Source organism: Polypterus senegalus, chromosome 14 (genome assembly GCF_016835505.1).
Source record: "Polypterus senegalus isolate Bchr_013 chromosome 14, ASM1683550v1, whole genome shotgun sequence".
Taxonomy (NCBI): Eukaryota; Metazoa; Chordata; class Cladistia; order Polypteriformes; family Polypteridae; genus Polypterus; species Polypterus senegalus.
This window is the reverse complement of record NC_053167.1, coordinates 1989195-2004868: the sequence shown is the minus strand read 5'-3', so window position 1 is coordinate 2004868 and position 15674 is coordinate 1989195. Positions and strand designations below refer to the sequence as shown.

Below are 15674 nucleotides of genomic sequence, written 5' to 3'. Positions count from 1 at the left end.
CTACATTGGTTCCAGATTCTAAGTGAGTGGAGCACAATTGGGTTATTAGTGTATTGCCGATAACGTGTGTTTATTGGAGCACAGAGCAAGGAATACAAAGAAGTACTGCAGGATTTTACTTCTATTGCGGTCCAAGCCTGTGTATGTTCTTCTATTTGTGTCCAGGTTCTTATCGACTGTATATTTGCTGCCCAGTAATAAAACTGGAAGTTAGGTAGAGCCATGCCGCCTTCTGCCTTTTGTCTTTGTAGGGTGCTCTTTTGATGCGTGGATGTTTTGAATTCCAAATAAATGAGGTTATTGTTGAATCTAATTGCTTTAAAGAATGATTTATTAATGTATATTGGGATGTTTTGAAATAAAAAGGAGCTTAGGAAGAATATTCATCTTAACAGTGTTAATTCTTCCAGCTAGTGTGAGATGAAGGGTTGACCATCTATGCAAGTCTTGTTTAATTTTTTCCATGCAGACGCGAAATTTTGTTGATAAAGAACTTTATGTTTACTTGTGATGTTTACCCGAGGTATTTAAACTGTTCTGCAATGATAAAAGGTAGGGTGTCTAATCTAATATTATATGCTTGAGAAGTACACTTTTATTCAGATTAATTCTGAGACCAGAGATCTTTTGAAATTCTGTGAGTGCTGCTAAGACTGCAGGCACAGAATTTTCTGGGTCCGATATATACAGTACCATATCATCTGCATATAATGAGATTTTCTGTTCCAGTCCTTCTCTGCTAATCCCCTTTATCTGATCAGTATTTCGACAATGTATTGCCAGTGGTTCAATGGCAATGCAAACAGCAGCGTGACAAGGGCATCCTTGTCTAGTGCCACGCTCTAGTTTAAAGTAGTCTGAGCAAATGTTATTGATGCAAACTGAAGCTTCTGGGTTAGTATACAGTAATTTAATCCATGCACAAATGTTGGGCCAAACCCAAACTTCTCCAATGTAGTAAAAGGTATTTCCATTCAATCATGTGAATGCTTTTTCTGCATCCAATGATAATAATATTTCTGGGGTGTTTGATTTAGTTGGTGAGTATATTACATTAAACAGGCGTTGGAAGATTTGAAGATAAGTGTCGGCCCCTAATAAATCCAGTTTGGTCTTGTGATATTACCGAGGGGAGCACTTTCTCCATCCTTCTAGCTATGATTTTAGAGAGTATTTTAACGTCGTTATTCAGAAGTGAAATTGGTCTGTATGATGCACATTGTAATAAGTCCTTATTTTGTTTTGGAAAGACAGTGATTAGTGCTTGGCGAAAGGTTTGAGGAAGAGATTGGTTATCTCTGGCTTCTGTAAATGTTGCTAATAGGAGGGAGCTAGCTGAGCGGAGAATTTCTTGTAAAATTCTGCAGGGTAGCCATCAGGGCCTGCTGCTTTCCACCTTGGAGTGACTTTATAGCATCTAGTAATTCTGATAATGCCAGAGGTTTATCAAGTTCCTCCACACTAAAGCTATTTGTGGTATCTGTAATGTATCCAGAAATGCATTAGATTGTGTATTGTCTTCTTTAAACTCAGTAGTATATAGGGATTTATAGTAGTCTCTGAAAGTGTGCATTATATTTTTGTGTTCGATGATTTTATCTCCGTTCGTGTTAGTGATTACCGAGATTGCGTTGCACACTTCTTGCTTGTGAATTTGTTCAGCTTAAAGCTTATTAGCTTTCTCCATGTTCATAGTAATGATGTCTGGATTTGTAGATTAGTTGTTCAGTTTCTTCAGTTGTCAAGAGGTTTAATTCCGAATGTAGAGCCTGCCTTCCCTATGTAGAGTCTCGCTTGGTAGTCTGGCATGTTCTTCATCTATTTTAATAATTTCGATTTTTATCTCTGCTACTTTCTTCGGATTTATTTCTGTGGGAAAGATATGAGATAATCTGTCCTCTTAAGAAGGCCTTAAGAGTTTCCCAGAGTATTCCTGCAGAGATCTCGAGGGATGTATTTGTCTCTAGAAAGAATTTGATTTGTTTGGATATAAATTCCGTACAATTCTCGTCAGCTAATAGAAGCGGGTTGAGGCCATCTGGGTGAGTGTATGGGGCTTAGTAATTTTAGCTCCAAGATCATAGGTGCATGGTCAGAAATAACAATAGCATCGTATTTACAAGATTTAATCATAGGCAAGAAGTTATTGTCTATAAAGAAGTAATCAATCCTTGAGTAGCAATGATGTACTGGTGAGTAGAAAGAATATGTTCTTGAATTTGTGTTTAAAAATCTCCAGGGGTCTGATAAGTTGTGTAAGCCCTCTTAATCAATGCTCTAAAATTACTTTACATGAATAAACTCTGCCTATTTGCACGTCTTTTAATAAATTGCATTTCCTGAAAAATTAACAAATGACAACAAGGAGTGCTTAATTTTTCAAACAATTTGCTACAATTCTGCATTTTAATAGGACAATTCATCAAAAATGTCTAGAAAGGTAAGCGATAAAAGAATTCACAATGGCTTTCTTGAAAGCAGCCACTTCACTTTACAGTAAATATTCAACTTGCTTTTCCCTGAGAGAAAACTATTTCTCTCACCTGGAAGCGAGTGGATATGGGCAGCCGGAATGCCGCATTAACACGGGTGATCCAAGTTTCCCTCATGTTTGCACATGGCTCAGTCTGCCTGTGACATCAGGACTCCCATGTTATAAATAATGGTGAGAACTGAAGGCAGGCAGTTTGCTAGCAGCCTTGCCGGGAACAGACCAAGAAAATCCCAGGGGGGAAAAGAAAAGGAGAAGGAATTAAAAGATGAACCCGACAGTAAACCCAAAGGTGCTCTCCTTATCTCTTGTACTTTGTGTGATTACAAAGGTGAGTTGGTCAGGAACAAGCAGTCTGTGTGGCGTCCCGCACCGACATGCGGATTTCAGAATTTATTGAGAATTCCTTTAAAGTGAGGTGTGACTTTAGACTGTATTACTTTAGGGTCATTTTTTAGATAACTTCATAATGCAAGTACTGTCTTTTGGGAATTGCTTTCAGATCTAGCATATTGTGCTTGAAATTAAACAAATATATTCCATGCTGCAACTTTCATTTTAACATTCTCACTACAAAATAATAATAATAATAATAATAATAATAAAATGTAAGTTAACTGCTTTTTCTATGTAGAAGCTGCATAACAACAGAAACCAGAATGTTGTTTATCAGCTGCAGGAAATCCGCATGTTTCTGTCCAAAATGGTATTTGAGCACTGGGCCAGAGGAATGTGCCTTTACAGCTTATGATTTTTTTTTTTTTTAAATCTTAATCATTTCCGCAGGGTTTCCTATTTTTACTGTTTACTTAATGTGAGTATATGCAGTCTGACTGCTGTCTCGCTCTGCCAGATTTACTCCTTATGCTGACTGCAAATGTGCTCACTTAGAACACACGTGTATTTTTATTTTTTTGGTGACTTCATTTCACTTGTTTTGTTATTTTGTGCAGTCCTTGTCCACTTATAAGGTTTGTAGGTCCTCTCAGTGTTGAAGTTTATTTCAGTTTATTTCAAATTCTCAGTCTCACCCAAAAGGTGCCGTTAACTGGTGATCCTTAATTAGTCTTCTGTCAACAAGTGTAGGCCTATGGTGTCATGGCCAGGTTTGATTCAGGCTTTCGAGTTGATTCTTTGAGGTGGGGTAGGAAGGTGAAGAAATGAAAGCTGGCTGCCCCCAGTTTAAAAAGGCTTTGTGTTCACAGCTGAAAGAGGTTCACTTGGCTCAGAGTAGTTTGACACCTTTAGTCCTGGAAAGATCTTATTCCTCTCTGAGCAGCTTCTACTGCAGGGATTGCCATCATTTCCATGCATCTCGGGACTGAAGTTAGCAGGTCTGAAAATTGAATGAATGAATGGGGTGCCTTATAGTCATCACTGTTTAAAAACTAAAGCAGTTCAGTGTCCATAATCACTCAAAGATAGATAGATAGATAGATCTGAAGGCACTATATGATAGCTAGATAAATAGATATGAAAGGCACTATATGATAGATAGAGAGATAGATAGACCTGAAGGCACTATATGATAGCCAGATAGATAGATAGATAGATAGATAGATAGATAGATAGATAGATATGAAAGACACTATATGAGATAGATAGATAGATAGACCTGAAGTCACTATGTGATAGATAGATACATATGAAAGGCACTATATGATAGATAGATAGACAGTCATGAAGGCACTATATGATAGATAGATAGATAGATAGATAGATAGATAGACCAACCTGAAGGCACTATATGATAGAAAGATAGATAGATAGATAGATAGATAGATAGATAGTCATACAGTTTTCACTTTGACATTAAAATGTCTTTTTCTGTTGACTAAATCCATTGTGTTTCAATTCTGTATGCACATTTGGTGGTCATGACACCCTTGTGCTCAGGTCTCTTCTTGCTGTCAGCTTTGCACATCGGGACCCTCTCTTTATTGCCATTCTTCTGTTAGGTTGCATGATCATTGTGAGTAAACAGCCTTTTTCAATTCAGCCATACATTTTCAATTGGATTGAGATCTCGGCTCTAACTTAGCCACTCCAGGACATTCACTTTGTTGCCATTCCTATGCAGCTTTGGGTTCCTATTTTAGGTTGTTGTCTTACTGGATATCAAATCTTCTTCTAGGATGCAGGCTTTATGTGGCCTTTATCAGGCTTTTCTCCAGGATCTACTTGTGATTTGCTGCATTTCTTTTACCCTCACTTGCCTTCCGGGGCCTGCTGCAGAGAAGCATCCCCTCAGCCTGATGCTGCCACCACTGTGCTTCATGGTGGGTGGTGTGTTTTTGGTAATATGCTTAAGCCAAACATGATGTTCAGTCTGATAGCAAAAAGCTCAATTTTTGCCTTATCAGACTGCAGAAGCTTCTGCTTCACAGAGCTGATAGTGTTTTGTAAGACGAAGTTAAGACCCACCAGTAAGATTTCAGACAGACATTCATAGTTGGTTATAAGAGACTACAGCGACTAAAGGAGGTGTAAACATTGGTGACTGAAAAGGGTTAATTTACTTCTGTACAAAAGTAAAATATTAAACATCACTGTCTAATAATCTGTGTGTTATTCATGGTAAACATTCACAGGAATGAAGGTTCTTATAATGTCTACACACTGACAACGTGGAAGAGGCTCACAAACTTTCAAGCTTAGCTATGTACTGTGTATAAGATATATGTTTATATTTAGTATAATTATCTAACCATCCAATCATGTGACAGCAGAGTGACCCATAAAATCATGCAGTTGCAGGTAATGAACTTCAGTTAATGTTCTTGTCAAACACCGGAGTGGAAAAAAAAATGTGATGTCAGTTATTTCAACTGTGGCAGGACTATTGGTGCTGGTTTGTGTATTTCTGTAACTGCTGATCGTGTAGGATTTTCACACACGACAGTCTCTAGAGTTTACTGAGAATGGTGCGAATAACAAAAAATAAAAACATCTAGTGAGCAACCTTTCTGCAGAGAGAAACAGCTTGTTGATGATGAGTGAGGTCAGAGGAGTTTGGCCAGACTTGATCAAGCTGACAGAAAGGTTTCAGTAACTCAGATAAGCACTCTGTGCAGCTCGAGTGAAGAGTAAAGCATTTCAGCATGTACAGCACGTTGAACCTTGAGGCGGATGAGCTACAACAGTAGAGGAGCACGTTGGGTTTCACTCCATGGGTCCATGAAGAAGAAGCAGAGGCTGTATTGGACAGTTAATCTCTGAAAAAAGGCAGATAGGGTGCATACATTTGGATTCCTGCTGATGCCCACAGACGGTAGAATGAGAATTTGTAGGAATCCATGTGCCTTGTGTCAAGAGTCCAGGTTGCTGTTGGTGGTGGCGGTGGTGTAATGGTGTGGGGAATGAACTCTTGGCACATTTTGGACCTGTTAATACCAATCAATCATTGCATGAATACTACGGCTTATTTGTGTAATATTGTTGACCAAGTGCATCCCTCCAAGGCCTCAATTTACTCATCTTCTAATGGCTCCATCCAGCATTGATAAGCAAAAGTCATCTTCATGAACACAACAAGGAGTTCAGTGTTTTTTGTGATCTTCCCATTCACCAGATCTGAATTCAATAAAATACGTTTTGGATGTGGTAGAACAGGAGAATTGCAGCTGAAAAACCTGCAGACATTACATGATGAAGTCATGTCAAGATGGAGCAGAATCTCAGAGGAATGTCTCCAACATCTTGTGGAACCCACAAAGACCTGAGGCCAATTTGAGAGTAAAAGGAAGTCCTACCTAGTAGAAGTATGGTGGTCCTAAGAATTTCCTCAGGGAGTGTAAATGTTTCATGCCTACTGTAAGAGTAGCTAGAGGTCTTGCTTTTTTTCCATTTTTAATTTCCTTACTTTTAGTTTATTTGTATTTCTCAGTCCGGTTTAGAATGATAATGATATTTGTACTTCTTACCTGTCTGATTTGATGCATGGCTCCTGTTCAATTTTCTTAGGTATGTGGTCAAATCTGCCGTCCACCTTGCTATTGCCCTTGGACTGTTCCCCGCTGTGCCCCCGGGGTGTCCCTTGTCCTGGATGGCTGTGGATGCTGCCGAGTGTGTGCCAGACAACAAGGCGAGCCCTGCAATGAGAGGCATGTGTGCGACCACAGCAAGGGCCTCTACTGCGACTACAGCCGCCATTACTTGGGGGTTTCAGGTGTCTGTGAAGGTAGGCATCGCTCTAACTAATACAATGTTTTTCTGCACCAAAACTAGCTTATTTTGTTCATTTATGAAAAATAGAATATGCTAGCTGAAACTTAAATGAAGTTAATTTAATCAAAACAAAATTACTGGGTTTGGATTGGCGGATTGCCACACTGTATATGTAGTTTAAAAATGTGGGCTACTACAAAAGTAAAGCACAGGAAATCAGAACAAAAGTTTGGGGCACCAGCTGATGATCGCCGTATATTATAAGGAACCAAGTTATTTGCACAAAATGGTTGAGTAACAGCATCTTTCCAGATGTGAGTCCATTCATTAACTGACTCCATGATGGCAAAGCCTTTTATAAATCATCTGAAGCAGAAGAGGCGGGGCTAGGATAAGGGGCCGGAAGTGACATCACAAGTCCTCAACATTCTGAGCTTCTGGCCATGAACAACAGCGCTCCCTCTCGACCCAGGGTGGAACTATTGACATTGCATGAGTGCTTTGAACGTCTTCTACCTGCACATGCTTGACAGCTACATATGCATACTTTAAAAAAATAAATAAATAAACTTTCGTATGCAACTAAAATATTTAGAAGACTGTTTGGTACTCAAATATATTTAATAGATATTTAACCATAGGGAAGAAAACCTACTGTGAAGTGTCACATTTTTCTTTTTGCTGTAAGAACTTCATTATAGCTTGGAGACAAAGTGTCACAGATTTCAATTTTGGGTAACCAGAATAGGGTGTGCATGAGCATTGGGGCCCAAAAACATGAAGGACCTCATCTGAAGTTTCTTCTACAGCAGTACTAATACTAGTGAGGTGTCACCTGTGGAAAAGTTCAAAGAATGTATAGCAGAACCAGTAAAATGTATTGCTTCTTTAGTCCCATACCATCACCTGAATGCAGTCTGCAATGATATCTCTCTCTGTATGTATATATACATATCTATGTGTGTGTGTATATATATATATATATATATATATATATATGCTGTATAGATATTAGACATATATAAATGAAAGACCTGTGTGTGTATGGAGCAGTCCACTCTGCTCACACTCAACCACAGCCACTAGGTGGCGTATGCATGCACTATTACATTTTTCAGCACTTGCATACACTCCACTTCTCACTAAGAAAGGCCTGTGTGCAGCAAATACTGCGGCGCAACAATGATGTTGTGCTAATAACACAGATGAAGAGACACAAAGTCGAAACGAAGCAAACACTGTGGCTCAGCAGCATGCAAAAGAAGCACCTCAGCAACGGAGGGCAGTGCTTGAAGTTTTCACTACAAACCTTGCCTATTTGGAGGATTTTTCTCAAGGCAAAGATTAAGAGGACTCATATGCCAGCGATACAGCTAAGAAATGGTCTCCTTACGAAAGCCAGTGGGGCAGAAAGCACAGGTGGGTCCACGTCCTCTGCCCCGGGTAATTCTTCAGAGTTGGTTGATGCTTCTCCAAGTTCACAAACTGCTAGGGAGTCTTCCGGTTGTTTTTAGTCCCAGAGACCACATGCAGCTAGTATATATATATATATATATATATATATATATATATATATATATATATATATATATATATATATATAAAGCAATAAGATGTCTGTCTGGCCAATGTCTGTGCCCTTGCCTGAGTGTAATGTCATCTGCCATCCACAAGAGGATGGGAATGTCTGATGAGCAAAGGCAAGTGGCCAGCATAAGATAGTAAATTATTAAACATGAGTCCACAGTGGGGCTGGAATGGTGAAAGGGGTATGTGAGACATATCCAGTGAAGAGAAGTCTATAGAAGCAGATTGAGTTACCATTGTACCATTTCTCTATGCTAGTTTACTATTCAAACATTATGTTGTGGAAAAAAACCACTGTGACCTGATAATGGTGACCACCCTACATAGAAAAAAATGTTCTGTCATTAATCTGCACCTCTCTTTTGCCAGTGAAGATCATCGTCTTGTGATGACTCATCTTTAATAAGAGCCATTCAAGAATGTGACAGGTGGAAATGTCAAAACTAGCAATTGTGTCTTTAGTGATTTAACTTAAGTAAAATAACAATTCGTTCACACTACTAGTAGACAGTAGTCGTTCCACACTACAATAATAATTCCACCACCTTGTCTATTCAAATAATCTGTTTTTCATGTGCAAATGTAAGCTGCAAATGAATGTCTAATGTAGAGGGCATTTCTTGTTTCCATTTTTGCTGATTTGCACACGCCCAGTGTAGGAAAACAATGACCTCATATGCATTTTTGGTCATTTTTCGTAAATAATGTCAAACCACTAAAGTAGACAAAGAATGCTGTTTTTAAATGAAAACATATTAGCATAGATGTAGCCATAAGCCATGAGACTCTAATTATCTAGATTATTCTTTCTGGTTTCTTTTTTTCTGGCCAGGGTTGTGTCTGGCCTGGATTTATCCAGACAACAAAGGTTCAAGCTAGGAACTAGACCTGGAAGTGGGCGTGGGCTAATGCTGGCTGCCTTCCTGGAAACATCTTCTCTTGTTCAAACTGAAGCATTTTTAGCGTGCCATTTCCATAAACTGTTTATTTACCCTAAACCACGTTTAATTTAGTTCAGGGTCATGGTAACGTTGGGTGCAAGGCTTGCCCCCACCTTGGATGGGCTACCAGTGCATCAAGAGATATCTGTTTTTAATATTCTTTAATTTTTTTTAAGTCTGATTTTTTGTCAGGACTGCCAACATCATTCTATCAGTTTAAATGTCTGATGTGAAGATCAGTGGGTGTTCTCAACTCTGAGAAAGTGGATAATCCTCACTGTTTTACAATTCAAAAGTTTACAGTGTTGTGCTTACAAATCGAAAGGTCACTTAAAACGCATCATCATCAGTTTAGAAATGCACTTCATAAATGCAATACATTTAAGTTTTGTTTGTGCTCTTCAAACAGTCTACTATTTATGATTATACATAGAAGAAAGTACAGCTACTGTACTTTTCTTTCAGGTTAATTTTTTTTTTTAAAGGTGATTTTGTATGCATCTCTAATCGATATGATTATATAAAGAAAATAATAATAAAGAGAATGGGCAACGAGCGTACTTCGCTAAAGAATTCACACAATACAGACCATACCACATACACTGTAATTACAACAAAGTTAGATCTATTTATGAATTTGATTTGGAAGAATAAAAGTTATATAACACACAATATAACAAACACCCCTCAAGCAATGCCCACCCAAGTACCTAATATGTACATAAACACTTCAAGAGTGCAACACACAATAAAAAAACAGTCCTTAGTGACATGATAAAGAATGATTAGAAAAAAGTCCACTAAGTCCTCAGATAACCAAAATGATTGAAAAAGCAACTGTATGGAATAGCAGAGAATTCTATGCAGATACATGGTGTTTGTCCAGAAAATAAATAAAAAAAATTGCAGCCCTAACCCCTATCCGAATTAAAAAATTGATCCCTAACCCTAACCTATTTAAAAACTGATTAAAACAAATATTTCAAATACTAAACTGAAGAATTGTATAATAGATTGTTTTCTAAACAATACTAAACTTCAGACACTTTAAGAGCAAAATAAGATAAATAAAATACTTATAATATTAAATATCTAAAAAAACAACTAGCAATCTAAATTAAAGATACTAATACAGCAACTTTAGAAAATATAGTTACGAGAGACATGACAGTATTCTACTTTTTGTGGTATGGGTTGGATGTCTGGTACCAAATAACAAAAAAGATGCAAATTCTAGAAAAACAGATAGGCCGACATGCCAGGATACACAAACTTATCCTTAGAATGATATGAAAAAAAGGGTTTGAGGGGCTAGAAACTGTGAGGCGAAGGTAAATACAGGGTGGAGAGTGCAAGTGGGCACAAAGGGCATATCTACAGACTGAGCTCCAAGAGACAGACAGCTGTTACCCACATCTAAACATACCCAACCCTACCAGTAAGGTTTACTCAGGCTTACCAGTTTTCTTTCAAATTATCACAAATCCTGGGAGACTTTGCTTCAGATGTAATAACGCAGGATGAATTTTCCCTTTCTGTATCATTTTGTCACTTTCTCTCTTTTTGTCCCAAAAACTGCTGGCTTTCTTATCTTTCTTCCGCTGTATTTAACATTTCCATTCCTTCCATGACTCCTCCCTTTACTGTCAGTGCATGTTTTCTATTGGTTCTTTACTGTCATTATGCAGGCATTGTAAGATTTGCTCCTTGGACTGAGGCTACACACTTCTACTTGTTCATTTATAAACGGTGTTTTTAAATAAAGAAATCTCCACTCACAGTAGCATTTTCACATCATTTAGGAAAGTATGCTTGACCGTATTAAAGGAAGCAAAAACGCATATAATGTAATCGTTCACCTGCACTGGGCATGCACACAGCAGCGGGTCTATGCAGTGTGATTTAGACACTGATTTTCTGAGTTTTCCCAAATTTTACTTTTATCTCCCATCATTTTACATGCAGTATGAGGGTTGTTGCAATACCTGACTGCATCTTGTGATCTGAAGAATTTCTGCCACGTCCACAAAAACAACAACATTTATTTCTAGAGCATGTTTTCATACAAAGGATGTGGCTCAAAGTGCTTTACAAGATGAAGAAAGAAAAAATATAAAAATAAGATTAGGCAATACTAAGTTACAAAGAATAAAGTAAGGTCCAATGGCCAGGAGGACAGAAAAAACAAATAAAAAAGAAAAACTGGCGAAGCTGGAGAAAAAAAAAAAAAAAAATCTGCAGGGGTTCAGAGGCCACGAGACCACCCAGACCACATTGGACATTCTAAGATAAATAACCTCAATCAGTCCTCACGATTTTCAGGCTTCATCTGGAAGAATTAGACGATGATGGTAATGTGGACCTCTGGCCTTTAATCCATCAATGTAGGGATATCACAGTGCCCTGATCAGGTAGTGATGGCACAGATCACAACCACAGAAAAGCGGAAAAAGAACAGCAGAGAAAGTAGGGGTTAGTACAGAATGTGGAGACATGATACAAATGATAATCAAATGCATATACAGAATATCAGGGTTACACTAAAATGAAGCTATAAGAAAGCCATACTAAAATAACGAGTTTTTAAGCAGTTTTTTAAAGTGCTCCAACGTATTAGCCTGGCGAATTACTTTCGGTCAGCTATTCTTGATTTTAGGTGCATAATAGCAGAAAGCCACCTCACCACTTCTTTTATGTTTAAGCTCTTGGAATTACAGTATAAGCAGTACAGAAAATTGTATTCTTGAAATTGGTAATTTACACTTACTTGAAAAGTATTATAAGCACATGAGAAAGTAAGCATTGTTTTATACTAAGCATTAAGATTTAAGAATTAGGATCAAAAATGCCTACATGTTATTTATTTTTTTCTATGAGTCAGAAAACACCAGTTTTTCATAAGTCAAAGGTCAGACGTGCTAGAGAGAGACAAAGAATAGGCCCTTCGCTTAGAGAAGGGAATCTAAACTCTTTGGTTGTAAATCGTGGTGGCAAGTGATGAGATAGGAGGGGGGGAGAATAGAGAATTTGACACCCCCTCAACTAAGAATTATTGGTAGAATTAACTAGAGGCAAGACTAGAGCAATGGAATGCTAGAAGTCAGATGAGGAAGAATAATGGCAGAAATCATAAGGATTGTAATAAAAGTAAAAAGCTGCCCATTGTGGATGGGGGCTCATTGTTACATCTGAGCCGAGTCTGTATGTGCGCCATACAATAAAGCCTGACTCTGCTGCCTGTCCTGAGACTCCGAGTGCTTTCTTTGGCGCTGAGGGTGCCCCTGTCTTGTCTACTTGCCTCAACAACCAACACTCATTTGAAAATCTAAGGTTACCATTTGGAGTGTAAGGTGAGAGGCATTCAGAAATATAGGATGGAGCGAGATGATTTAAGGCTTTGCAAACCATAAGCAGTACTTTAAAGTCAATTCTAAATGGCACGGGTAACCAGGTAAAATGTCAAACATTTTAGCCAGCGTAAGCTGATTTTCTGACATCGCTGTCATATTTCCTGAGATTCATTGTGCAGTGACCACTGTGAGTGTGCATTGTACACATACAGTCTAAGCAGCCATGTCGTGTTATTTCAGTTGGGCCAAATGTGCTCGTACAGTTTGAACATACAGCATATATGACTAGTCACTCTATCATACAATTTAACTAGTTGCTTGATCACAGTTTCTAAAAATTACACAAAATGCAATTTAGATGCATACAGGTAAGCGACACAACAAGCTCCATGGAAAGAAACATTTCATTGCCCACTATGTCTGAATATGTTTTTCCATCTGTAAAGGTTGACAGATCAGTGAATGTCACATTGTAATGAGCAGACTCCAGTCAGGAAAAGGCTATGTAATAAGTAGGAGCCAACCAGAGTGTGATGGAGTCTGCGTTTAAAGAAATCCTAGCTCGTACCTATCCACATCTTAAAAATATCCAGCTCTGGAAAGTTAAGTGTTTTCAGAATTATTCATTTTCGCAGGTTTAAAAATGAGGGTGTAGTTTGGATTAAAGGTGAAAACAAAGACAAATGTCTGCATTTTTAAATAAATACATTGTTGGTGTGTACAGGATCTGAGATGCAGTCTGACAATTAGACTCATGCGTCATTTAAACAAAGGAAACAATGAGTGAAATCAAAAAAAGTAACCGTTAATACAGATTGGTCAGAAAGATAACATGGAAATTAAGAGCATTCTGTGAAGGCAGACAGTGCAGCGAATGTTGCAAATATGAGAAAATCAAGAAAAGAGAAAGAAGGAAACTCAACGATAAAAATCATAGGTGCTTTGACAGGATGATACTATAACGGAACCCGTAACTAGTGATGAGACAAACGATTCACGCAAAGCTTGCAGTTTTTACTTCTCAAAACAATGTTGCATTTTTCACAACCAGCAAAATATTTTACCACATATACAGTAGTTAAATCTCATTTTTTTCTTTTCAATGTGCAAAATCATGGCAGAGCTTATGCTGGAGCAGAATGTGGAAAGGAGGATGCAGGTAGACAGAATACACTTAAAACAAGTACTTTGGAGGTGCTGCTTCTCAGGTAAAATCCATTGACTTGGCTTGAATCAGTTTATGGTGTTGGAGAAAGTGAGCACAAATGACCAGAGAGATGTGGGATAGAAATGGCGACATAAATGTGCCAGGCTGGCAGTGCACAAGGCCAAAGAGAGCAAGTAGGGTTGCATAGCAGATCAAGGAAACACCTACGGCATTGGAGGGTGAACGACAGCAGGGGACAGCAGTTTTGGAGACATAAGAAGCCAATATTCCATTCTTTTCAAAACAAGATGGAAGTGTAAAGTAATTTACCATGAAAAGCACTCCCATGATGCTGAGAAAAAAATCAAAAGAAGACTGTTTGTCAGAATATCAAGTAGTCAATCATGTAATTCACTCTCATTTTGGATGGCAAAATGCTAAGGGAGCTCCTATTCCCAGAGCTGTCAACTACCTGAGTCTCAATTATGAAGACGTCATTCATTCTGATGACAAAATTCCAGGGGCGTCATGTGTAAACGGTGCGTACGCACAAAAATGTTGCGTAAGAACTTTTCCACGTTCAAATCGCGATGTATAAAACCTACACTTGGCGTAAAGTCACGCACTTTTCCACGGTACCTCATACCTTGTCGTACGCAAGTTCTCCGCTCGGTTTTGCAAACTGGCGGCACCCAGCGTCAAAGCAATGGTACTGTTCTTGTGTGATTACTCATTATTTTCATGTCGCGGCTTTATAAATACACAGAAACTAACCGCATATTGTTTATTAGTGTAATGCATCTGATTGTAATTAACTCGTAACAATATAATGGTCCAGGGAACAGCCATAGTATTCCAAATACCATAACTGATTTAGCGTTGTTACTCTCACTTTCTTCTTCTTCTTCTTCTTCTTCTTCTTTCAGCTCCTCCCGTTAGTAGTTGCCACAGCGGATCATCTTTTTCCATATTACTCTCACTGCACGACTCGGAGTATTTATATCACTGTATCCGAGTGTGAATCACAGCAGCAGCTGATCGGAAAGAGAATTATCGGTAGACAGCTTTAAGGACACGCTGTCTCAGCCACTGCAAAATGTTTCAAAGCCTTTCCTGTACAGACCTCGCGGTTCAGAAACAGTTTCATCCCAAGAACTTTAAATGCACTCAATCAATTGCTCCTTGTAGAACGGTTAGTACTTATAAGTACAATCACCCCACTGTAAACTTGCACTACAGTTATAATATCTCACAACCTGGGCCACTTTATAAAGCGCATTTACATATGATGACGATATCATTTTTAAGGTGAAATGCAGCAAAATATGTTTGTTAAATTATACACATAAACTTTAACTTCATTTAAATAATCTATATTCTTCACTGGGAGTGTCGTGAAGGATAGAATAATTAAACATGTACTACGAAGATATTTCAATGTCCTTTAAACGTTTTGAAGAATCGGCTAAGCTTACAGATGGCTTAACGTCTATTACAGAGCTGATTGTGTGGCGATCGGTTACTTGGGGAAAGAAAAGCAAGGACTCTTGGGCGGCCACGCCAATATATATTGAATATAAAACAGAAAGAGAAAATAACAACACAGCTAAAAACGCAGCGACAAATTTCGACAAAAGATAAATGCTTGTCATGAGCACGAGGCTCATGAAACACATGTTTAATAATGTGCTTTAACTCCTATCATCATGAAAATGACATCACGTATACATCTCAGTATTTTAGTTATTCAGAGAGCTGTAATATCACGAATGTAATGGACTCTGTGTCCAGTTGGAGGAAGAGAGCCAGTTTAAGAAGCAAGTAGTGATTCACACACACAGAGCACATACGAGTAGAAGATCAAATACAAAACAAAGCATTTAACGTGCTACTTTAATTACGATGTAATTTTGAGAAACTGGTTAATTAAACGATTTTAAGATGAAGTTTATAATGTTCTACTAAATGAAAAAATAAACTACGAGATTAAA

The 15674-nt window shown here is 38.1% G+C and overlaps 1 protein-coding gene across 1 annotated transcript in view; it reads left to right on the top strand.

Moving 5' to 3' along the window:
- The first annotated feature begins 2704 nt into the window (after nt 1–2704).
- The window catches only part of ccn5 (cellular communication network factor 5), a 30937-nt gene continuing 17967 nt past the window's right edge, over nt 2705–15674 (top strand). The window contains exons 1-2 of the mRNA XM_039735845.1: nt 2705–2822; nt 6455–6671. Of these exons, the coding sequence (XP_039591779.1) occupies nt 2760–2822; nt 6455–6671 (280 nt within the window). The 5' untranslated portion in view covers nt 2705–2759. The remainder of the gene's footprint in view (nt 2823–6454; nt 6672–15674) is intronic.